This window comes from Schistocerca cancellata, chromosome 2 (genome assembly GCF_023864275.1).
Source record: "Schistocerca cancellata isolate TAMUIC-IGC-003103 chromosome 2, iqSchCanc2.1, whole genome shotgun sequence".
Taxonomy (NCBI): domain Eukaryota; kingdom Metazoa; phylum Arthropoda; class Insecta; order Orthoptera; family Acrididae; genus Schistocerca; species Schistocerca cancellata.
Window position 1 is genome coordinate 459,501,014 of NC_064627.1, and position 25,406 is coordinate 459,526,419.

The 25,406-nt window shown below is 45.1% G+C and overlaps 1 protein-coding gene across 1 annotated transcript in view; it reads right to left on the reverse strand.

Annotated features, from left to right (window-relative positions):
- LOC126155127 (SET domain-containing protein SmydA-8-like) overlaps nt 1–25,406 on the reverse strand; it is a 128,536-nt gene that overhangs the window by 40,050 nt on the left and 63,080 nt on the right. The window contains exons 3-5 of the mRNA XM_049916209.1: nt 17,203–17,407; nt 9,498–9,632; nt 7,302–7,571 (exon numbers count right to left, since the gene is read on the reverse strand). Of these exons, the coding sequence (XP_049772166.1) occupies nt 7,302–7,571; nt 9,498–9,632; nt 17,203–17,407 (610 nt within the window). The remainder of the gene's footprint in view (nt 1–7,301; nt 7,572–9,497; nt 9,633–17,202; nt 17,408–25,406) is intronic.

A 25,406-nucleotide genomic window follows, 5' to 3' on the forward strand; every position in this document is an offset into this window, starting at 1 on the left:
TACTCTAATGTAATTGTTGACTGCGTTGGCTTCCCTCCTCTCGTGCCAGGTGTAATGTACATGAAGAATTGTCACTATGTTAATAGCAAAAGCTTATTTAAATGTTCTGGCAAATAGTGTAAAAGTAATTTTAGAAGCAAAACATCGCCATTCCTTTCTTGCCTTCTTGCCCCGTGCATTCCTTCTGAATATCCTATAAGGAAGCGCACGTGGAGGTTATGCTAGCACTGACAGTAGAACAGGTAGGCGGCATGGAACGACAGTCGGCGGACCAGAAGGGAGGCACCGCCGCTCAAGGTGAGATGCTGCTGAGCTCCACACACTTCAGACGCCAGCAAGTTTTGCTCTCACGAGACCGTAGATGTTATACACTCGAACACGAGACAGGGAGGGGTTAGCACGAGTTGAAATTGTTTACTAGACACCGCTGTTGAAATAAATGCTGCCACTGTAGCTGAGTATTGTTGAAAGAATCATCATCGCCACTGCAGAGAAATTATAAGCATATCAGACAAAATTTAATTACACGACCTCCTCCTGCTGGTCGGCGATCGTAGCCGCAAAGAGTTGGAACCTAAAATTGAAAGGCCATATCCATTCTGTCTACATGGTGTCACAGTACCAAAATGACGATACCACCCAGTAAGTCTACATACTTCCTACTCAAGGGACAATTAATCAAGAATCCTACGGTAAGACTAGACGGTTCGCCAGTTCTTCGGCTCCGTGAGGCCCGATACCTAGGCGTAGTCGTCGATGAGAAGTGGAGCTATATATCACATATTAACGCAGTGACGCAGAGATCCCTGGAAACATTAAACAACTTGATTGGGATTGGACATAAGCGATTTCATTTGCCACCTGACATAATAAAACTGTACCATAACAACATTTTGACATCAATTTAGGACACGGATCAGGAGTCTGGGCCCACAGGCTCACGAGGGTCATGCCCGCCATGGCCGTTAGAAGAATGCAGCGAAATATGCTCCTGCGTTCTGTAGGGGCATACAGGACAACACCGGGAGGGGCGCTACTAGTACTAATGGGGCTTTGTCCCCTGGATATCAAAATCAGGGAACAGGCCGCATGATATTGGGTTAAAAAGGGAAAAAAGGATAAAACAGTTGAACTAATGGGGATGCACTTGGGCACTAAACCTAAAATTAAATATAGGTGAGAGGAGCTACGGCAGGAGCAATGGGATAGTGACGAAACAGGTCGTCGAACACAGGAACTGCTGCCTGATATCAAGGAGCGACTCCAGCACAAACATCAAGAGGACTGCTGCACTTTCTTAAGGGACATGGACCCTACCCGGCATACCTATGCCAGTTTGGGAAATGGGCTACACCAACGTGTGACTGTGGGGCCCCACAGTGCATCTGGGACCATGTGGTGTATGAGTGCGACCTCTTCGACGACGTCGCATCACAACTAAGGCTTCAACTACCAAATCTTGACATGTACCACTAGCTCAGGCATGAGGACCATTTCCAAATCTTAAACAATCTTGCTAACGAGATATGAAGCAAAGTATTAAAAGAATACCTAAGGAACAATCAATAACAGATTAAACCAGATTTAAACCCGATCAGACTCTGTGCACCTGTCCCTATCTGCCGGGGCGTGGATTTGGCCAGCCGCTTCAGGGCTGCGATCCGCCACGTCTAGCAGTAGGAGGGTGGACACTCAGACTGAATTGGACACACACCGGATTTGACAGTAGGATTAGAATTAGGTTAAGACGTAAGATAAGTTAGGATAATACCATTAGTGTAAAACTGCAGCGACTCAAACATCTTGGGCCAGCCTGGTGCCAGGGGTATGCCCACTGGGGTTAGCTCGGTGGGCGCGGCCAAAAAAGTAGGTTTATAATACGCAAGCACGCATGTAACGCTGCAGATAGAGTAGATTAATAATAGAACTAACAAGTAGGACTTAGAATGCCCATAGTGGAAGTAAAACAACTAACATTCCTAGTAACTAATTAACAAATGCTGCAGTAATTGTAATCATTAGTATAAATTAGGACCCACTAATGTATTAGGTGGTGGGTTATCATGTATCATGTTGTAGTTGAAATAAAGAATTTTTAAAAAAAATTAATTAACCAGAAAGTTTGGTTTGGTTGTTTGGGGAAGGAGACCAGACAGCGTGGTCATCGGTCTCATCGAATTAGGAAAGGATGGGGAAGGAAGTCGGCCGTGCCCTTTCAAAGGAACTATCCCGGGATTTGCCTGGAGTGAGTTAGGGAAATCACGGAAAACCTAAATCAGGATGGCTGGACGCGGGATTGAACCGTCATCCTCCCGAATGCGAGTCCAGTGTGCTGACCACTGCGCCACCTCGCTCGGTATTAATTAACCCCCAGGAGAGTGTAACCTGGAGACTTTCACGAGACTTTTAAACACGTGGAGAAACCTCGGCAGCTGTTCAGTCCAGTATCCTTACAAAGAAAGAGAACTGAGTTAAATTAAAAGCATGTTTTCAATCCGAATCGGGCTGCTTGATAGTCAGGAGTTCCGTGATAGTAGTCAGGAGCCTATAAATCAATTAATTAAAAAGTCTGCGCAATCACCCAGTTAATCAATGCATTAAAAGTAATTTTCCTTGTACAACTGAAATCACCGCGGCTCACCTGAGTGAAGGACCATCAAATGTTGGACAGGTGGAGTAATTTTCAAGTTCACCCATCAATAAATTCAGAAAATTCACAATACATCGAGAATCTGTAGGAGTTCGGATTATTACTTTCAAATTTAAGCTGCAACTGTACCGAAACATAGGGAAAATAGCTCTGCCCGCATTCGGAGAATCGGCGCCTCTGCAGGTTCCTCAGTGTGAGCACCATAAAGCCGAGGTGCCCAATGGGCCGAAAGCAGCAGGAACCGTTGTTACTTCTACCCCAGTCAGGTTGCCTGTGGAACCATTTTCTATCGGCATTACTGTACTGCATCCGGAGAGACGATATCCGAGCCCTGTGCCGTTACAGTTTTTGGTCGACTTCACTTCTTTATTAGTAGTAGTACAGGAGTTGTCGCCATTTTATTCTACATGTGTTGGCTTCCACCACTTGAGAAGAAACCATGTGTAGACTCAGTCATAGTTAAGATGTTTCACAGTAGAATGCTCGAGGCAACTTTGGTCGTAGTTGTTATGCTCCGAAGTTAAACAGTAGACTAGCCAAGAGGGCTGACAGGATTAGAAAACAGGAGCGCCTTTGGTCACCCATACGGGGAGAATCACGTCATTGACAGCAATAAAACCCTATCCCTCCCCTCAGAGCCTGACCACTCCATCTGTTTCACGGAAACCGATGGAAGGTCGGCTCTACTAGCTGCATGATGACCTGGTGAATAAGGCAGAATATTCCCAGCCACTGCCAGCTTCGGATCCATTGCTACGAGTCCAGAGGCAACTGGCTATGGAGGGCACGTCAACTTTGCAAGCTGCATTCCTGCTGGTCACATCTGTGACCATCCGAAGACGGTGGACGAGCTGACCCTCTGTGGATGAAGAACCAATCTGCTCATCGACGAGTTGTTCAACATGGGAGCCAGACGCCAGTGCTGCCACTATTGAGCAGTGGAAGTACTGTCTTATGGGTTGTCCTTCATGTCACTGTTGGGTCTACGCCTACACGCCATCTCGACAATCGACAACAGAGGTATGATTATTTCAGAGGCTGAGCCTGAGCGCAGCTTCATTCAATGACAGCAATGAGGCTCTGAGAGATGCCCACAGCCACGCCAAGCTGCAGGGACGCTCCAGCCACCGTATCCTCCTACAACGGGGCTGCAGTACTGACCTGAGACAACGCCAGGGGCCTGCACCAGCAGATTCCTCGCTGGGAAACGATATGTTAACCTGCACCTCTGTTCAACACGAGCACAGCAGGGGCGCCACCAGGCCGCACCGGGAAGAAGACAGAGTAACTGTTAAACTCTCGGAAATGAATGACTATTAATTGAATGATGTCACATTACTACCGCGGCACTCTAGAGGACTCCATCACCCTCCCTCAGCTCGACTATCCTACAGTCACGTAGGATTCCGCATCTGGCGGGCTCCTACAGTTCAGTATAATTAGGTCACTACCTGAACTAGGGTGTTTATTTCAACATTATTGGTGTACAAGTGTTGTTCTTCCGTCTATATCTTTGTGACGAGTATACTGTGGACATTCCTTGTGTTCCAAGATGACATGTTCATGGAACTGCCCGCATACATTCCTCGTTTGTTGAAGACTCAGGATCCTTATCGCATCTCGTCCGCCCTACTAAAACACCTGACCTTAACCCCATCGAAAATGTTTGGGACTATTTTCAAGAGTGGGTGAAAATAGCAATAATCGTTCCCGCAAGTTGGTAGCCCTTCAGGATTTAATCGTCAATTAGGTGCTTCAGATGGACTTGGCATACCTCATCAAACTGGGAGAGGGGAAGGGGAGAAGGGGTCTCTCTTCCTCGCTAAGAGAGGCTATCATCAAGGCTGGACGGACAGAGTGAGCAGAAGTCTGCAACTGTTGACTGATGACGCTGTAGTGTACGCGCGAAGGTGTCGTCGTTGAGTGACTTTACGAGGATACAGGACGACTTAGGCAGAATTTCTGTTTGGTGTGATGAATGGCAGTTTATTTTAAATGTAGAGGAATGTAAGTCAATGCATATGGGAAAGAAAAAAATCTTGAAACGCACACAATCACCACCAAAGAAACATTGAAACTGACTTACACATCCTTAAAACTAGTAGCAGCTTATACCAATAATTAACTATAGAAGAAAAGTATCATATCCAAATAATCAATAGCCCAAGGAAAGAAAGTACTAAATGAATACACATCACTGTACAATAATATCCTCTTTGCTGCAATTGAAGAACTGTACATAGACACACACATGTACACAAACCAAATACAACAAACGCCAAATACACTTCAAACTTGCGCGCCTCGCCCAACCAAACACGCTCCGAAACAAATGAATACTACACAGCCACAACAACACGTAATGGCAGCGAGAACTCTGCCAATGTTTTGAAAAATTTGAGAAAGTGCGTTGTCAAACGACCATAGGTCACGAAATCAGCCAATTCACCTCGCCAACAACATATGAGAATACACTACAACACCAAAACCGTAAGTTACACACGAAAAACGTCATATATACTCATTTCCGTTTGTAAATGCATAATAAACAGAAAAATAAAAATTACGTTTTGCTGTTTGCAGATGAGAAATATTGTAGATTGTGTAGCAGACTTGCTGCCAACATAAATATCCAATAGCATCATGTAAGGTATTTAAACTAATGCATACATCCACGCTTTTGCCAGTTAATCTATAACTAGAACTTTAGACATAATGTTATAAACAACACACAGTGCATCAGGTCGTTAATATATATCTCAGCTGTGAACTGTGAACAGTTTTACAACAAATTTACAACAATTTTACAACAATTATTCATTCACAATCGTAAATATTATGTACCAAAAGCTCCAAAAGAAAAGTTAAAATGTGTGTGAAATATTATGGGACTTAACTGCTAAGGTCATCAGTCCCTAGTGTTACACACTACTTAACCTAAATTATCCTAAGGTCAAACACACACCCCCATGCCCGAGGGAGGACTCGAACCTCCGCCGGGACCAGCCGCACAGTCCATGACTGTAGCGCCTTAGACCGCTCGGCTATTCCCGCGCGGTCAAAAGTTCCATTAAATGTTAATATGTAGCAATAATTTTACAGCAAGAAAATAAAAAATAACCCACTGAAGATAGCACAAAAAGTGCTTAAACATGTCTGGGTAAAATAAAACTGAAAAGGTGTCTTGCAAACGGCGGAATTCCTCGTCCTATTTCCATAGCGAGCACGGACATAAGAAGAAGAACTGCAACACCACAAGATGATTAATCCCGAAACGTTTGAATACAGTATTAGTAATGTGATGCTGTATACATTCATGTCGACTGCATATCCAGGCGGAACGTTGAAAAGCAGTATAAAATGGAACAAACACGAGAGATCGATAGTAAGGAAGCCATTTATTGGGAGAATTTTGGGACAGCGTAGTTCCTCTGTTAAGGTGACCTGTTCTTAAGTACTGCTCCATTGTTTGGGATCCCCTCTAGGTTGGTTTAAAGGCAGACGCCGAAGCAATTCATACGCGTGCAGGTAGATTTGTTATCGGTAGGTTCGATCAACACACGAACATTGCGAAGATGCTTCATGATCTGTAATGGGAATCCCTGGTGGGAAAACGACAATCTTTTCGCGAAATGCTATTGAGAAAATTTAGAGAACCGGCATTTTCAGTTGATTGCAGAAAGATTAAGCTGTCACAAACGTACATTGTGCACAGGGACCACGAAGACAAGACAATTAGGGCTCGTACGGAGGCGAATAGACAGTGGTTTTCTCTCGCTCTATCTGCGAGTGGAACAGGAAAGGGAATGGCCAGTAGTGGACAAGCTACCCTCCGCCATGCAGTGTATGGTGGCTTGCGGTGTATGTATGTAGATGTCGACGTAGGGTTTCATACGCTATTAAAGTGTAGTCTCCTAGGGGTGACTACGAGGGCTGTTCAGAAAGTGAGCTCCGATTGATCGCGAAATGGAAACGACTATGATAATCCGATAAAGCTTTGCACAGATGTGTTGGGCGGTGTCTCTAGTATGACCCTAGATAGCATCACGTCACTCCTCTCATTTCTGAGCTCACAGAGATCGCGTAAAGTTGTCTAGAGAATAGTGTCTCCCGCCAAGTACGAGGACCTGGTGAGAAATTTCGCCTGAAGCTATACAGCCAACATTACATAACTGTCGTGCAGTTTCTTCTACAAGGCAATATTCTCAGCCGCATTCTGAAGGGGCAATGAAGATGCTCCTGCATCGTTTTCAATTGGAAATGTTTGACTACCCACAATACAGCCCGTAATTGACTCCCCCTGCGTTTCATTTCTGCTCACATTGACCGCTGGCTATGAATACAACATTTTGGCACAGAAAACGAGCTGTAGGCCAGCGTAGAGAATTGGCGGAAAGCACTAGCGGCTGTCTTTTATGATGAGGGTATTGGAAAGTTGGTACAACGCTACGACAAATGTCTTAGTCACAACGGCAACTACGTAGAGAAGTAGCTGGATGGTGTAGCTAACTGTTAAAAATAAAACATTTCTAATTTTCACTGTGGTTCCCATTTCGCGATCAATCGGAGCTTACTTTCTGAACAGCCCTCGTAATTATGTGTCCGGAGTGCTTTATTCAGAAGAGAACAAGGACGAGTGTGTGAGACCGACCTGCAGGACGTTGGTGTAGTTGAAGCACACAGCGGCGCCCTTGGGGATGGGCAGCGCGGCGTGCACCGTCATGACGAAGTTGTCGTCGACGGCGAGGTGCGTGTTGGCGACGCAGTCGTGCGCCATGAGCGCGGCACGCGCGTACACGGCGCGCAGCTGGTCGTGGCTGCCGTGGGGCGCGCGCACCTCGAAGCTGTTCACGTCCAGCACGCCGCACACGCGCTGGCACGTCTCCTCGCTCTCGCGCAGCAGGCCCGCCTCCTTCAGCGGCTGCCGGAACCAGCAAACAGACGTGTGCTTTGCTCCCATTCCTTGAAACTCAGCATGTCAAAAAATGGCTCTAAGCACTATGGGACTTAACATCTGAGGTCATCAGTCCCCTGAACTTGGAACTACTTAAATCTAACTAACCTAAGGACATCACACACATCCATGCCCGAGGCAGCATTCGAACCGGCGACCGCAGCAGCAGCGCCTAGAACCGCTCGGCCACAGTGGCCGGCAAACTCAGCATGTCACTTCACCGGAAGAGCATTTAGAAAGTGGTATAGGCATGCATATTCAAATACAGAGATACATGAAGAGGCAGAAAACGGCGCTGCGTTCAGCAGCGCATATATACGAAAACAAGTGTCTGGCGCGGTTGTTCTCTACATCTACATCTACATCCATACTCCGCAAGCCACCTGACGGTGTGTGGCGGAGGGTACCTTGAGTACCTCTATCGGTTCTCCCTTCTATTCCAGTCTCGTATTGTTCGTGGAAAGAAGGATTGTCGGTATGCCTCTGTGTGGGCTCTAATCTCTCTCATTTTATCCTCATGGTCTCTTCGTGAGATATACGTAGGAGGGAGCAATATACTGCTTGACTCTTCGGTGAAGGTATGTTCTCGAAACTTCGACAAAAGCCCGTACCGAGCTACTGAGCGGCTCTCCTGCAGAGTCTTCCACTGGAGTTTATCTATCATCTCCGTAACGCTTTCGCGATTACTAAATGATCCTGTAACGAAGCGCGCTGCTCTCCGTTGGATCTTCTCTATATCTTCTATCAACCCTATCTGGTACGGATCCCACACTGCTGAGCAGTATTCAAGCAGTGGGCGAACAAGCGTACTGTAACCTACTTCCTTTGTTTTCGGATTGCATTTCCTTAGGATTCTTCCAATGAATCTCAGTCTGGCATCTGCTTTACCGACGATCAACATTATATGATCATTCCATTTTAAATCACTCCTAATGCGTACTCCCAGATAATTTATGGTATTAACTGCTTCCAGTTGCTGACCTGCTATTTTGTAGCTAAATGATAAAGGATCTATCTTTCTGTGTATTCGCAGCACATTACACTTGTCTTCATTGAGATTCAATTGCCATTCCCTGCACCATGCGTCAATTAGCTGCAGATCCTCCTGCATTTCAGTACAATTTTCCATTGTTACAACCTCTCGATACACCACAGCATCATCTGCAAAAAGCCTCAGTGAACTTCCGATGTCATCCACCAGGTCATTTATGTATATTGTGAATAGCAACGGTCCTATGACACTCCCTTGCGTTACACCTGCAATCGAGACGTGGTTGCACGATCCGTTACAGCCATGCGGATAAGATGCCTGTCATCTCGACTGTTAGTGATTCGAGGCCGTTGGGATCCAGCACGGCGTTCCGTATTACACTCCTGAACCCACCGACTCCATATTCTGCTAACAGTCATCGGATCTCGACCGACGCGAGCAGTAATGTCGCGATACGATAAACCGCAACCGCGATAGGCTACAATCCGACCTTTATCAAAGTCGGAAACGTGATGGTACGCTCTTCTCCTCCTCATACGAGGCATCACAACAACGTTTCACCAAGCAACGCCGGTCAACTGCTGTTTGTGTATGAGAAATCGGTTGGAAACTTTCGTCATGTCAGCACGTTGTAGGTGTCGCCACCGGCGCTAACCTTGTGTGAATGCTCTGAAAAGCTAAGCATTTGCATATCACAGCATCTTCTTCCAGTCGGTTAAATTTCCCGTCTGTAGCACATCATATTCACGGTGTAGCAATTTTAATGGCCAGTGGTGTACGTTGCTTTAGTTATGCAGAGAGGAAGAGAATAGACTAGTATCGAAAACTGTAATAACCCAGTCTTCGGACTGAAGACCACAATAACAACCACAGCATTGACCACGTAGACCGTAGTTGCTGACCTGCACGACGGTGGCGTCGTTGTGGCTCCAGACGGCGGTGTCGGGCCCGCGCCGCTCGGCGTGCGCCTCGAGCTGCAGCAGCTGGCGCCAGTCCTCTGGCCGGGCGGCCGCCAGCAGCAGGCAGCGCAGCGGCAGCACCGCCTCCACCCCCGCATGCAGCAGCCGCGCCCCCGCCTCGCCGGCCTCCCGCAGCGCGCAGCACTGCACGCAACCATCACACCACACCACATACAGCGCCCTGGCAGCACAAGGAAATAACCGCGCAGTGACCTGTGCGATGCTAAGCTATCATTTCTGCACTCGCGAATATAAGCACCTTACGCAAAGGGGAGGAAAGGGCAGTGACCCAAAGCTGCTGATCACCAGACTTTGTGCCGATGTAGTGGATTATATTCCCAACCTGTCTGCAGCGTCTCAAGAAGTGATGGCATGTTATTCTGTCGATGGTGACCCGTCCATTGGATGGGAACGTTAAGCTCGGTGGCCCCCTTGATGCTATTTGAGAGTAGCGGGCAATGTGCCGGCACCAGGTTTCACCCTCCCCTTCTCATTTCATCATTCAAAATAAAGATGACACCACACTACAGACACCAAATACAGTCATCTACACTTATCAGAAAACACTCAAACATACAACTCACTCACTTTGCGAAAGAAAGGTGCTATTGTCCTGTAAAGATAGAATGTCTTTTCAATTACGTTTTGAACCAGTCCTTCGGGGTCTCCCAGACAAGAATAACGTGCGACTTTACTTCTTTACTTTTGCAGAATGTGGCTGCGGTCTCACAAGGGTATCTGGGTTGCGTTGGGTTGTTTAGGGGGAAGAGACCAAACAGCGAGGTCATCTGTCTCGCCGGCTGGTGTGGCCGTGCGGTTCTAGGCGCTTCAGTCTGGAACCGCGTGACCGCTACGGTAGCAGGTTCGAATCCTGCCTCGGGCATGGATATGTGTGATGTCCTTAGGTTAGTTAGGTTTAAGTAGTTGTAAGTTCTAGGGGACTAATGACCACAGATGTTAAGTCCCATAGTGCTCAGAGCCATTTGAACCATTTTTTTCATCTGTCTCATCGGATTAGGGAAGGATGGGAAAGGAAGTCGGCCGTGCCCTTTCAAAGGAACCATCCCGGCATTTGCCTGGAGCGATTTAGGGAAATCACGGAAAACCTAAATCAGGATGGCCGGACGCGGGATTGAACCGTCGTCCTACCGAATGCGAGTCCAGTGTGCTAACCACTGCACCACCTCGCTCGGCAAGCGTATCTGTTTGGCCGCACCAGTAAGTCGGGTAAATTTCTGGGAAATAGCAGAAAATCTTCCAAAGTGCTATTACCACAAGCGCTATGTTTCGAATTTTTATCAGAAGCTGCAAGCAGTTATTCGTTGACAGCTACATTAATTAAATTGCGTCACATACACCATTAAAATAGTTATAGGAAAATGCTTCATCCAGGCAACGAAAATGAAAGCTGCAAGGTAGATGCTATTACCAATAGCGTCCATACTACCGCAGTAAACTAAAAATTGGTTTTTCGACACAGCTTACCACACCCAGAGGTGACAAGAATCGTGGGGTATCTCCTAATATCGTGTCGGACCTCCCCTTAGCCGGCGTAGTGCAGCAAGTAGACGTCGCATGGAAGTCCCATGCATAAATATTGAGCCATGCCACCTCTACAGCCGTCCATAATTGCGAAAGTGTTGCCGGCGCAGGATTTTGTGCACGAACTGATCTCCCGATTATGTTCCACAAATGTCCGATGGGATTCATGTCGGGCGGTCTGAGTGGCCAAATCATTCGTTCGGAATGTTCAGAATATTCTTCAAACCAGTCACGAACAATTGTGGACGGTAACATGGTGCACTGTCATCCACAATAATGCCATCGTTCTTTGGGAACGTCAAGTCGACGAATGGTTGCAAATGGTCTCCAAGCAGCCAAACACAACCATTTCCAGTCAATGATCGGTTCACATGGACCATAGGATCCAGTCCATTGCATGGAGTCACCACCAGCTTGCATTGCGACTTGTTGACAACTTGGGTCCATGGCTTCGTGGGGTCTGCGCCAGACTCGAACCCGACCACCAGCTCTTAGCAACTGAAATTGGGACTCCTCTGACGAGTCCACTGCTTTTCAGTCGTCTAGGTCCAACCAAAATTGTCACGAGCCCACGAAAGCCGCTGCAGGCGATGTCCTATTGTTAGTAAAGGTACTTGCGGCAGTCGTCTGCCCGTTAATGGCACGTCTGCCCCGTCGGGTTTGCCCATTAATGGCAAATTTCGCTACACTGTCCTAACCGTTACTTTCGTCGTACGTCAGACACTGATTTCTCAGGTTATTTTACGCAGTGTTGCTTGTCTGTTAGCACTCACAACTCTAGCAAACGCCATTTTTCTCGGTTGTTAGGTGAAGGCCGGGATAAGATGTAACGCCTGAAATTTTGTATTCTCGGCTCATTCTTGATACTGTGGATATCGGGATACTGAATTCCCCAACGATTTCCGAAATAGAATATAGCATGAGTCTAGCTCCAACTACCATTTCGCGTTCAAGGTCTGTAAATACCCGCCGTGCAGCCATAATCGTACCGGAAAACTTTTCACATGAATCACCTGAGTACAAAGGACAGCTCCGCCAATGCACTGTCCTTTTATACCTTGTGTTATACTACCGCCATCTGTATTTGTGCAATTCGCTATCCCATGACTATAGCCACCTCAGTGTAGAACTAGAACCCAAGACTATACATGAAAGCCTTTTTCCATCTTGTCATAGTGAAGCAAGCTCGAGTACGTAGGAGATTGCTAAAAATATGAATATTTATACTTCCACATGTCTCATCTGAAAATGAGCTTGAGAAACCTCCAAAGCTAGTTCATGAAATACGTGTAATCATATCCGAGGGTACACTATGTGATCAAAAGTCTCCAGACACCCCCAAAAACATACGTTTGACACATTAGGTGCATTGTGTGGTCCCACCTACTGCCAGGTACTCCATATATGCGACCTCAGTAGTCATTAGACATCGTGAGAGAGCAGAATGGGGCGCTCCGCAGAACTCACGGACTTCGAACGTGGTCAGGTGATTGGGTGTCACTTGTGTAATACGTATGTACGCGAGATTTCCACACTCCTAAACATCCCTAGGTCCACCGTTTCCGATGTGGTACTGAAGTGGAAACGTGAAGGGACATGTACAGCACGAAAGCGTACAGGCGGTCCCCGTCTGTTGACTGAGAGAGACCGCCGACAGTTGAAGAGAGTCGTAATGTGTAATAGGCAAACATCTATCCAGACCATCACACAGGAATTCCAAACTGCACCAGGATCCACTGCAAGTACTATGACTGTTAGGTGGGAGGTGAGAAAACTTGCACTTCATGGTCGAGTGGATGCTAATAAGCCACACATCACGCCGTTAAATGCCAAACGACGCCTAACTTGGTGCAAGTAGAGTAAACATTGGACGATTGAACAGTGGAAAAACGTTGTGTGGAGTGATGAATCACAGTTCACAGTGTGGTGATCCGATGGCAGGGTGTGGGTATGGCGAACGTCCAGTGAACGTCATCTGCCAGCGTGAGCGCCAGCAGTAAAATTAGGAGGCAGTGGTGTTATGGTCTGGTCGTGTTTTTCAAGGAGGGGTCTTGCAACCCTTTTTGTTTCGCGTGGCACTATCATATCACAGGTCTGCATTGATGTCTTAAGCACCTTCTTGCTTCCTACTGTTGAAGAGCAATTCGGGAATGGCTGTTGCATCTTTCAACACGACAGAGCACCTATTCATAACGCACGACCTGTGGCGGAGTGGTTACACGACAATAACATCCCTGTAATGGACTGGCCTGCACAGAGTCCTGACCTAAATCTTATAGAACACCTTTGGGATGTTTTGGAACGCCGACTACGTACCAGGCTTCATCGACCGATATCGATACCTCTCCTCAGTGCAGCACTCCGTGAAGAATGGGCTGCCATTCCCCAAGAAACCTTCCAACACCTGACTGAACGTATGGCTGCGAGAGTGGGAGCCGTCATCAAGGCTGAGGGTGGACCAACATCATACTGAATTCCAGCATTAGGGATGGAGGGCGCCACGCGCTTGTTAAGTAATTTTCAGCGAAGTGTCCGGATACTTTTGATTACATAGTGTAGGTACTGTGTAGTGACGAATCACTGTCCTGTAAGAAACTCAACTGTGGCAGCAACTTCCATCAAGGGACTGACGGTTTCTAAAAAGCTGTTCCGACCGGCTATCTCCATGGAGCCACAATCAGGTCCCTGCGAATCACTCGCACTAAAGCCACAGTGTGGGCGTCCAGCTGAGAAACTAACCTTCTGCTAGAAACCCTCAAGCCTGCCCTAAGCTCAACGAGTTCTGCTCATCGCACATAATTTCTTTTTCCTGCAGTAGATAGTGTAGTATCTAATACATTTCAATCACTGTCATAACCTACATCGCACGTAGTGCGTTAGACCTGAAATAAAATTGCGTTTGCCATTATACGACTTTATTACGAGCTGCACTGCCACTGCCATATTATCTGCACATGTTTCTGTTGGGTTGGGCAAGAGATTGAAGGATTCATTTCTGATATTACTCAGACCTCAAGTAGCCCTTCATTGTGATGAGATGTGGCTTACGTATCGACCCAAAACGTGTCTGAGCCACCTCCTTACCGAGTCCGTATGACTGCATGCCTGGGACGTGCATTGGTGCCTGATCACCTCCAAACTCTTCTATGATGATCACCAGGCGTCAAATGAATCCTGTACTCGACGACAAAGAGAACCCGATTCCAGTGATCCCGGTTTCATTCCCTGTGTTCTCTCGCCCACCTACACAACGGTGCTGTTGTTTGTATTGCACTCCTAGATGCCTGTCTTGGACAACACGACCCAGTTGCCTTCAAAAATGCCATTAAATTCAGATGCATTCTTTCCGGGGTACCTATGAGCCATACCCTGTAGTTTGTGGTTATCAGCTGGTGTTGGCTGCTAACAAGAGCTGTAAGATCTATATGCAGTGCTGTAGGTCTCACAATAGCGACTGAGTGTTCGAATGACGTCACTGTGGTGTACGCCAGTGCAGCGGCAACGTCCCATACTGAGAACCATTACGTACACAAGCCGCACTGGGCCGCTCAAATGGCTCTGAGCACTATGGGACTTAACTGCTGAGGTCATCAGTCCCCTAGAACTCAGAACTACTTAAACCTAACTAACCTAAGGACATCACAGACATCCATGCCCGAGGCAGGATTCGAACCTGCGACCGTAGCGGTCGCGCGGTTCCAGACTGTAGCGCCTAGAACCGCTCGGCCACCCCAGCCGGCACACACACACACACACACGCACTGGGCCGTTCACTATTGTGGAACACCGCCCTGTGCTGAACTACACTGAGAGTTCGGGTTTACTTTCACTACCTTGAGAAACACAAACTTCGTAATATTCTGCAAAATTATGTTTATTCGGTCACGGACCGGCCTTCGGCTTCTCAGATCATCTTCAGGTGACAACTGAATGTCGCAAACACATATAAACATGATACGCGACTTACACAGATACTATTTATACAGAAGCTACAAAAATGACAATGTGTTTATCTAGGAAAACATTACAATAGTTACATGAACTTACATGAACTAAAAAGGGGGCAAATAAAGGTTTTACTCGAAGATACATTTAGCAAATGATGAGAAATAAGATGACATTACAGTTTGAATGTAGTATTTGTAACACATGGAGTTAAAAAGAATGGGGTACAACGGTCGAGGAGCTCCTCCTAATTCTGTACTCACCGCCAAGAGACACCTGAAATGTTGTAAAGACCGACGCCACTGGACAGTGGATGACTGGAAACGGGTGATTTGGAGGGATGAATCACGCTATTAACCGTGGCAATCCGATTCAAGTATTACGGTTTGGCGAATGCCTGCAGAACGCTAACTGCCATGATGTGTAGTGCAATCGGTGAAATACAGAGGAGGTGGTGTTACGGTATGGGGTCTTTTTTCACGGTTAGGGTGCGGTCCCATTATTACGCTTAAGAAGATAAATACGGAAGGATATGAAAACATTCTACAGCATTCTGAACAGCGCACAACAGAGGAACAGTTCGGAGATAATGTTTGTATCAGCATGACGATGCGCGCTGTCATAAAGCAGCATGTTGGGAGGCAATGGTTTGTGGACAATAACACTCCTGAAGTGGAGTGAACTGCCCAGAGTCCCGACCTGAACCCAGCGGAACACCTTTGGGATGAGTTAGAGCGTCGACTTGGCTCCAGACACCAGCGTCCAACCTCGCAACTTTCTCTGACTGCTGCTCTTGAGGAAGAAGGGGTTGTCGTTCCTCCACAGACAGTCAGATACTTCACTGAAAGTGTCCCCAGCGGAGTTCATTCCGTTATAAAGGCGAACGGTAGACACGCCCTGTATTAATATCTGAGATTAGGCCTCCGGATACTTTTGATCAGGCAGTGTATTTGTGTAGAACCAAATGAGAAGCGTAAGCGTGCACAGTAGTGCGTACAGACGGTATTTTGTTTCCGGTTCAAAGGGGAAGATGCATCCTTGTCCCTCATGTTAGAGCACAGAGTGTTTAAGGGGCTCCGGAACGCACTATACTTGCAATGTTAAAATAATGCTTATAAATTACATCTTTCCTCACAAAGTATTTGAGGTCGGAAGTTGAACTTTTTACAGATTATTTATTGGAATATGGGCTACAACTTAACACAGAGATTTTGCAAAATTTTAGTTCAGTTATTAAAGATGATTTTTTTACAATTGTAATGAAAATTCACAACATTTTTTTGCAATTTTTTATTTATATATTCAAAAATATACAGTTTTTTGGAAAAAGGCTGTGTTAAATTATGCAGAAGGTACTGTGTAACATTTACTGAAAGTTTGAAACAAATATGTTTGGAAGATCCTTAGAAAACATGTAATTAGTATGAGAAAATAAAAGTTTTGGGAATCGAGCGACAAAGATTGGATTAACTTTTTAGTGCATTCCAGGTCCACAGGATGGATTATCTTCATCCTCTGCAAACTCCTCCTCCAGCTTCCTCTTGTTCCTCCTCCTGTTTACTCTTGCTTGTATTTCTAGACTCTTTACAGCCCTGTCTGCAGCCCGAAGGCGTTCCTTGTCTAAAGCAAGCATCGCTCGTACCATGTTAGAAACTATCTTCATTCCCATATTTCTAAATACCTTGCACCTTACAATGTTGCCATCATTGAAAGTCGCAACAGCATCATACACACCAAAGTGAAGTGTTTCTATTCCAACAAATACAGTCTTGGGGATTCTCGACCATATAACACTATTTACACTTTCATTGGGGTTTTGAGTTTTTCCGTGAATACACTTTTTCAACAGTTCAGGTGCTGCTAAGTGCTGAAAATAGGTTTAGCCACAACACATACTTTATCTCACATCACTAAAATGTACCTGATGAACACGGACGTTAATAATAACACCACTTGACAGCAGTTTAACAGCGCCACAGTGGGTCACGCCCATGTAGAACACATTTCAAAAAAAATTTAAAAATAGTTGTAGTCTTCGGAATTGAATAAATTATATATCTATTAAAAGGTAATAGTCTGCAGATTCAGAAAACGCAAAAAAGTAAAAATTGAACTTTTCATGATTTTGAGCCTTTCCGGAGCCCCTTAAGTGAGCGCTCACCTCGGAGTCATCGTGGTGGCAGGTGCCTCCGGGGCAGAGCGGCGCGGCCGAGCACAGGGGGCAGGTGGGGGGCGGCGCGGGTAGCCGCCTCCAGCAGCCCAGGCACAGCGGCGAGCGGCCGCCCCCGGCGCGGGGGCCCACCGCCACCGGCTGCTCCTTCAGCAACAGCTCCCCCGCCTTGAGGTCGCGCGTCGCCACCAGGTACCTGCCGGCAATCAACCTGTTTGGTGCTTACGGTTTGGTGATGAGTTGCAGTGCGTTTCATTTTCTACTCCGTGGGCTACAGCGAGCTGCCCGTGTTCCGACTCGTTGTAAAGCTCACTTCTTTTGAGTCAAATGCCAGTTGGCTTGGTGGTGGGACAGGGGAGATCCCAGTTGGGAATATTTGGGAGATGGTTCACAGTTTCATTTGCCATACAATTGAGAGTCCCCAACTTTAGTCGGAACTGGGTATTGCAGTTATCTGTAGGTTTTTTGAAATAATCCAGGGTGTCGGAGACGAAACGCCCTAGTTTGAAATGTCTGTAACACGACATGTATTCGATACGTAAAGAAGATACATACAACAATGGATGCACAATTTTTGAAGTTTTGTTTGTTCACCCTCACACTGCTACATAAGTTCAAAATGGTTCAAATGGCTCTGAGCACTATGGGACTTAACTTCTGTGGTCATCAGTCCCCTAGAACTTAGAACTACCTAAACCTAACTAACCTAAGGACATCACACACATCCATGCCCGAGGCAGGATTCGAACCTGCGACCGTAGCAGTCGCGCGGTTCCGGATTGAGCGCCTGAACCGCTAGACCACCGCGGCCGGCTGCTACATAAGTACAAAGAGTGGCACAGAGTATGGATAATCGATATTCGGTTTGTTTCCAGGCATTCTTTGTCGTCCGTCGCATGTCTGTTTCATTTGTAGCTCTCATTCTCCAACAAAGGTGTTCCCGAGTTGTCTGTCTGATACGGTACACCCTATCCTAAAAATAGCCCCACAGGAAGAAACCCAGAGCAGTAGAGTCAGGCGCCCGGGTTGGCCATCGGATTGGACCACCTTTCCCAATGCATCTTTGTGGCAATCCGTTACTTAATGCTTTATGAACTTCCGCATTCCAGTGTGGAGATGCTCCATCCTGCTGGAAGAGCAGGTGTGGGTGCCGATGTCTTACCTCAGGGAACAAATTAACTAACAGATCATGATACGAACGACCAATGATAGTTGTCTCTGCAAAGAGAAAAGGTTCAATAATTTCATCCTCCTGGCCACATCAAACGCTTGTCCTTTTGCATGTCTCGTTGATACTTAATGGCGTCATGAGGATGTTCGCTATCCCATATTCGGGCCGCTTTGTGGACTCGTGTAGCACTTGGTGGACAGGTGATATTGGGTCATCGAACTCACATGACACCATACGAACGGACTTCTTACAAAGGTATCTGAAGTGCGACTAACAATCTCCTCTGATGCACTTGGCGATGTGCCACCACGCCTTCTAGCAACAGATCCTGTCTCTGGAAACGTTGTCTTCCTCGCCTTTTTCTCTTGGTATCGGGACAGTTTCTGTGGAACTCTGCACTGAAACGTCGTTGAGTTGCACTAATGATCCCCAGTTCCGCTTTTTCAGCATTCGTTGTCATTTTCAGTTGTTTAAAAATCTTACAATTTCTTTGCTTTTCAGCTTCTAAAATAAAATTCCACAGACACTCTACTAGTTAACAAAACTGTTAGGATTCCTTATTATGTTCAGTATAAGTGTTTCATACTTGTCCCTTTTGCCTCGGACACCCAGAAGGCCTGATGCTCGTCTGAGTATCTGTTATGTATTGGACCGAAGTCGGTGAATTGCTTGACGCGTGGGGTGCGCCTGTCTGTAGAAACTGTGATGTGATGATCAGAAGTGGCATCAACAATTGCACGCGGGGTATCGTGCCGACTGCGCAAACAGTCATCGGGCAAGGGGGAGGCTTTGCTGGAGCATGAGGTTCTAGGCGCTTCAGTCTGGAACCGCGCTAACCTTGGGTTAGTTAGGTTCAAGTAGTTCTAAGTCTAGGGGACTGATGACCTCAGAGTTTAAGTCCCATAGTGCTTAGAGCCATTTGACACTGTTTTGAATAGGAAGACGGCAGCCGTTCGTTTAGATTTGTTCATGGAAGATTCGTCTAGATATCTTTTTAAAATAAAAAATGCAAGAAGGAAAAGGTCACTCCTTTTGTGTCCCTATTAGCGCTCTTGGCCGAAGTCTCGAAGATAGTCTGAATGTTCACTAACATCTCGTCTCACTGGGAATCACAGCTTGCACACTCTGGAGTTCTCATGCTCGGGTAGTAAGGTGAAAAAAAAATTGAAGACAGCAAAGTGTAGTGGCCTCTGACGACCATACAATGGTCATCTCATGACCAACAGAGATCGGATGGTTGCCTGTACCGCCAACACATGTATTACTCGTTCATTTTCCGCAACGTAAAGTTCAAAATAAAAAATACTTTGGCGACATCCAAGTGGAGAGGAGCTATGGCATTACAAGGGAAGTATAATAAGCAACGTCTTAAGTCACAAATATCGTATTTTATTATATTACACGATGCACCTTGGTCCTTTTGGTCCTATCGTAGCGTGTAACTAGATTGCTATGTATCCGATCTCTTGTTTTAAGCGAGATGACGCCTCAGAAATGCTCAAGTTAAGAGAACATCTGCAGATTGCCAATCGAGAAATACACGGTACGAAAAGTTTCAAAGAAAGTTTAACTCTTAGTATACCATATCCGTGAATAATTTTGATGGATGCGTGAACTTGTGCGCCTTGAACTATCTAGAAGTCCCGTTGTCCATAATAAATGGCATACCCAGTCAAGAAATGTTTCTCCCTGCCTCTACGGTTAATTCCTCATAATTTTCTCTTTTTAGGCTTTTTTGTTTTTTTGCTTTCTTCTGTTCGCGATTTTCAAAATTTAACGCTTAACTTTATCGTAACAGGAACGAGAGGACTGATGTAAGGATCTAATTACACCTGACGATAGACTTTCAAGGGCCGAAATGCTTCGTGTAATACAGTGAAGAACGGATATTTGAAACTGAAGGCGTTGCATCTTATACTTTCGGTGTGTTGAATGCACTCACGGCAGCAACTACTATTGCGGACAAAATTAGTTTACGTCATTATGTCCCTTCAAATTGTAAAACACCAATTATTATTATCATTATTAATGTCTTTCAACTGAACTGTGAAGTGGCTAGATTTGAATCCAACATTTATTTACGGCGATTTAGAAACTAACATTTTGTAATATGTTATCTGAGTCTTTCCCGGGATTTATGCTGATGCAGCACTTGATGATGGCGGAAATGGCTCTGAGCACTATGGGACTCAACATCTTAGGTCATAAGTCCCCTAGAACTCAGAACTACTTAAACCTAACTAACCTAAGGACATCACACACACCCATGTCCGAGGCAGGATTCGAACCTGCGACCGTAGCAGTCCCGCGGTTCCGGACTGCAGCGCCAGAACCGCTAGACCACCGCGGCCGGCATGATTGCGGAACGGTAATTCGCCTAAATATCGTGGGCATATGACGGTCGTATGCGGCTGAACATCCGAGAACCCTTCAAATGATATTTTCTAGTTTGCTTTTTGGAGGAGGTCGTAGTATGCACCAAAATGTGGAAGGGATAGTGGTAAGTGCTATGGTTACTAATTCGAAGCTATGACTGTGAACGCCGCAAACTCAAAACATTTAGTTACATAGAACCATGCTTACAATACATTTGTTCGGAGAGTGTGACTGTATTCATCTACGCTCTTCAAATCCATTGGTGCAGACTTTCGGCTTTTGCTTGCCTGACTACACTGTTGGTAAGTGAATTTGAACATGCTGTTCCATCGAACGCCAGTGTGACATTATTAAGTAACCATTCTTTCTATATAAATAGCCACTTTTCTGTACATATGTTTCATCATACAATACATATTATTTTCATGACTCATGGTAATTACCTTAAGATTCGCAATAATACTGAAACGTATCGATATTTCAAACTATGGACGGCAAAGCCGAGTGTGATAGCTAATGAAGTATTGCCTTCAGTATAACATTTACTATTAAACCTATATCAAGTTTCTTGCGTGTTTAGGCAGTGTTCTTCGATATTTGAGCCTTTGAAGATTTTTTTTACATCTTTTATTTCCTACTCAAAGCAGGACAAGCGCGTCGACTAGTCAGAGTGCATAGTGCGTAACATGCCGCTACGGACACCGCGAATAGGGAAAGGAAGTTTCAGTTTAACAGCTCGTCGATGTCTCTAGGTATTCCTAGCTGGAAAAGTATGATGGAAGAAAGTATCCGTAATATCGATGAGGAAACAGCCCGATACATGCATACAGTGATTTAGGGACACCACACAATGACCGGACGGACTTCGAGTCCCACTCCTCACGAAAATGAAACCAGTGCGGCAGCTTCCACGGCTAAAGATAAACAAACTGATAAATAAAAACTTTGTCAACTGTACGTTCGCAGATCGTGGCTTTGAAATTCGGAGAGATATTTGAAATATGATGGTATTAAACAAGTTGAAACTAGTGCGAACAAAGTGACTAAAGAAACATTAGAATATTTGAGGAAAGGGTTTAAAGTCTTAAAGAAAATGGGCATGGGGGTGCCATCAGAGTTTTTAGAATGACTGAAAATTGGCAGTTGGCTCTATACCCGTCTATATTCTGCTGATCACGTTACGGTGTGTTGCCGAAGTTACTTCCACTATTTTTAGCACTCCGCGCCTTCTCTGTTCCACCCCCGAATTTTTCTAAGTTTCTAAACTACCCTCATAGAACGTAAAAAGAGGGAGGGGTCTGTAATAGATTGTAAAGGAGCCAATGCCTGAAGACGCATCGTGTCCATGATACAGGAACAAATGCATAAAACAGAGCGTGCAAGAACGACAGTAATTGCTGTTACTCTGCTTATTCCTGCATTTGTACCCAGCTAACTACGTCAAACCAAGCCTCTCTCGGCGTGTTGTAGTAGGATACGTCACCAGTGGAAAGGAGCCTTTGTGTGTTTAATGTGACATGTGACTACTGTATATTTAGGGTATGTGTCTCAGTACACAGGAAAGTGGAACACATTGTTCTACTCGTTTGTTTTGGTATGTTGTGCGTGCGTATTTTTTATCTACATTTCCTAGGGCTCAATAACAGAAAATTAGAAATACACTGAACGTAGAAAGATTTTGCTCTTTGAACTATATTAAACGTAAAAATGTAGAAAAGCTTCACTGCATTCACTACAGTATTTTTTTGTGTCATTCGTCTTCTGACTGGTTTGATTCGGTCCGCCATGAATTCCTCTCCTGTACTAACATCTTCATCTCAGAGTAGTTCTTCACCCTCTTTGTTGGATGTATTTCAATTTCTGTCTTCCTCTACAGTTTTTACCATTTACAGCTTCCCGTAGAAACCTGATGTCTTAACACATGCCCTATCACCCTGTCCTTCCTTCTTGTCAGTTTTCCTTATGATCCTGTCGTTTGAGATTCTGCAGAGAATCTGCTATTACTTATCCTTTCAACCAACACAATTTTCAGCATTCTTCTGTAGCACCAAATATCAAACACTGCAATTCTCGTCTCTTCCAGTTTTCTCTCTGTCCATGATTCACTATCATACAAAGCTGTGTTCCAAACGAACATTCTTAGAAATTTATTTCTCAAATTAAAGGCTATGTTTGATACCAGCAAACTTCTCTTGACCGGGAATGCCTTTTTTTATATTCTAATCCGCTTTTTATGTCCTCCTTGCTTCGACTGTCATGGGTTATTTTGCTTACAAGGTAGTAGAATTTCTTAACTTCTTCTGATTCGTGATCCCCAATTTTGATGTTAAGTTTCTTGCTATTCTCATTTCTGCTAGTTGTCATTACTTTTGTCTTCTTCCGATTTAATCTCAATCCATATTCTATACTCATTAGACCGTTTACTCTATTCAGCAGATCCTGTAATCCTTCTTCGCTTTTCTTGAGGGAAGATTACCTCTTCTCAGGATTTCGAACATCTTCACCATTTTATATTGTCGAACGCGTTTTATAGGCTGATAAATCCTACGAGAGCGTCTTGATATTTCTTTAGTCTTGTTTCCATTTTCAAGCACAATATCAAACTCCCTTTCTGATGCTTTTACTTTTCCTAAACCCAAACTAATCGTTATCTAACAGATTCTCAATTTTCTTTTCCATTCTTCTGTATATAATTCTTGTCAGCAGCTTTGCAAATGCCGGGATGATTCCTTTCAAAGGGCACGGCAGAATTCCTTCCCCGTCCTTCCCTAATCCGATGAGACCGATGACTTCGCTATCTGGTCTCCTTCCCCAAAGCAACCAACCAACCAAAGTTCAAAAATGGTTCAAATGGCTCTGAGCACTATGGGACTTAACAGCTATGGTCATCAGTCCCCTAGAACTTAGAACTACTTAAACCTAACTAACCTAAGGACAGCACACAACACCCAGCCATCACGAGGCAGAGAAAATCCCTGACCCCGCCAGGAATCGAACCCGGGTGTGGGAAGCGAGAACGCTTCTGCACGCCAACCAAAATCGTCAGCAGCTTTGATGCGTATACTATTAAGCTAAATGCTGGGAAGTTCTCGCTCTTATCTGCTCTCACTTTATTTGGAACTGTGTGAATGATATTTTCCCGAGAGTCTGATGGTACGTCACTGGTCTCATAGATTCTATACACCAACTTGAATAATTGTTTGATTTTCACTTCCCGCAATGATTTTATGAATTGCGATGGAATGTTATCTGACCGTCTTACTTATTTGATCTCCTATCTTCCAGAGGTCATTCAAATTCAGATTCTAATACTGGAATCCCTATGTCTTCCATATTGTTGTTGTGGTCTTCAGTCCTGAGACTGGTTTGATGCAGCTCTCCATGCTACCCTATCCTGTGCAAGTTTCTTCATCTCCCAGTACCTATTGCAACCTACATCCTTCTGAATCTGCTTAGTGTATTCATTTCTTGGTCTCGCTCTACGATTTTTACCCTCCACGCTGCCCTCCAATGCTAAATTTGTGATCCCTTGATGCCTCAGAACATGTCCTATCAACCGGTCCCTTCTTCTCGTCAAGTTGTGCCACAAACTCCTCTTCTCCCCAATTCTATTCAATACCTCTTCATTAGTTATGTGATCTACCCATCTAATCTTCAGCATTCTTCTGTAGCACCACATTTCGAAAGCTTCTGTTCTCTTCCTGTCCAAACTATTTATCGTCCATGTTTCACTTCCATACATGGCTACACTGCATACAAATTCTTTCAGAAACGACTTCCTGACACTTAAATCTGTACTCGATGTTAACAAATTTCTCTTCTTCAGAAACGCTTTCCTTGCCATTGCCAGTCTACATTTTATATCCTCTCTACTTCGACCATCATCAGTTATTTTGCTCCCCAAATAGCAAAACTCCTTTACTATTGTAAGTGTCTCATTTCCTAATCTAATTCCCTCAGCATCACCCGACTTAATTCGACTACTTTCCATTATCCTCGTTTTGCTTTTGTTGATGTTCATCTTATATCCTCCTTTCAAGACAATGTCCATTCCGTTCAACTGCTCTTCCAAGTCCTTTGCTGTCTCTGACAGAATTACAATGTCATCGGCGAACCTCAAAGTTTTTATTTCTTCTCCATGGATTTTAATACCTACTCCGAATTTTCCTTTACTGCTTGCTCAATATACAGATTGAATAACATTGGGGAGAGGCTACAACCCTGTCTCACTCCCTTCCCAACTACTGCTTCCCTTTCATGTCCCTCGACTCTTATAACTGCCATCTGGTTTCTGTACAAATTGTAAATAGCCTTTCGCTCCCTGTATTTTACCCCTGCCACCTTTAGAATTTGGAAGAGAGTATTCCAGTCAACATTGTCAAAACATTTTTCTAAGTCTACAAATGCTAGAAACGTAGATTTGCCTTTCCTTAATCTTTCTTCTAAGATAAGTTGTAAGGTCAGTATTGCCTCACGTGTTCCAACATTTCTACGGAATCCAAAATGATCTTCCCCGAGGTCCGCTTCTACCAGTCTTTCCATTCGTCTGTACAGAATTCGCGTTAGTATTTTGCAGCTGTGACTTATTAAACTGGTAGTTCGGTAATTTTCACATCTGTCAACACCTGCTTTCTTTGGGATAGGAATT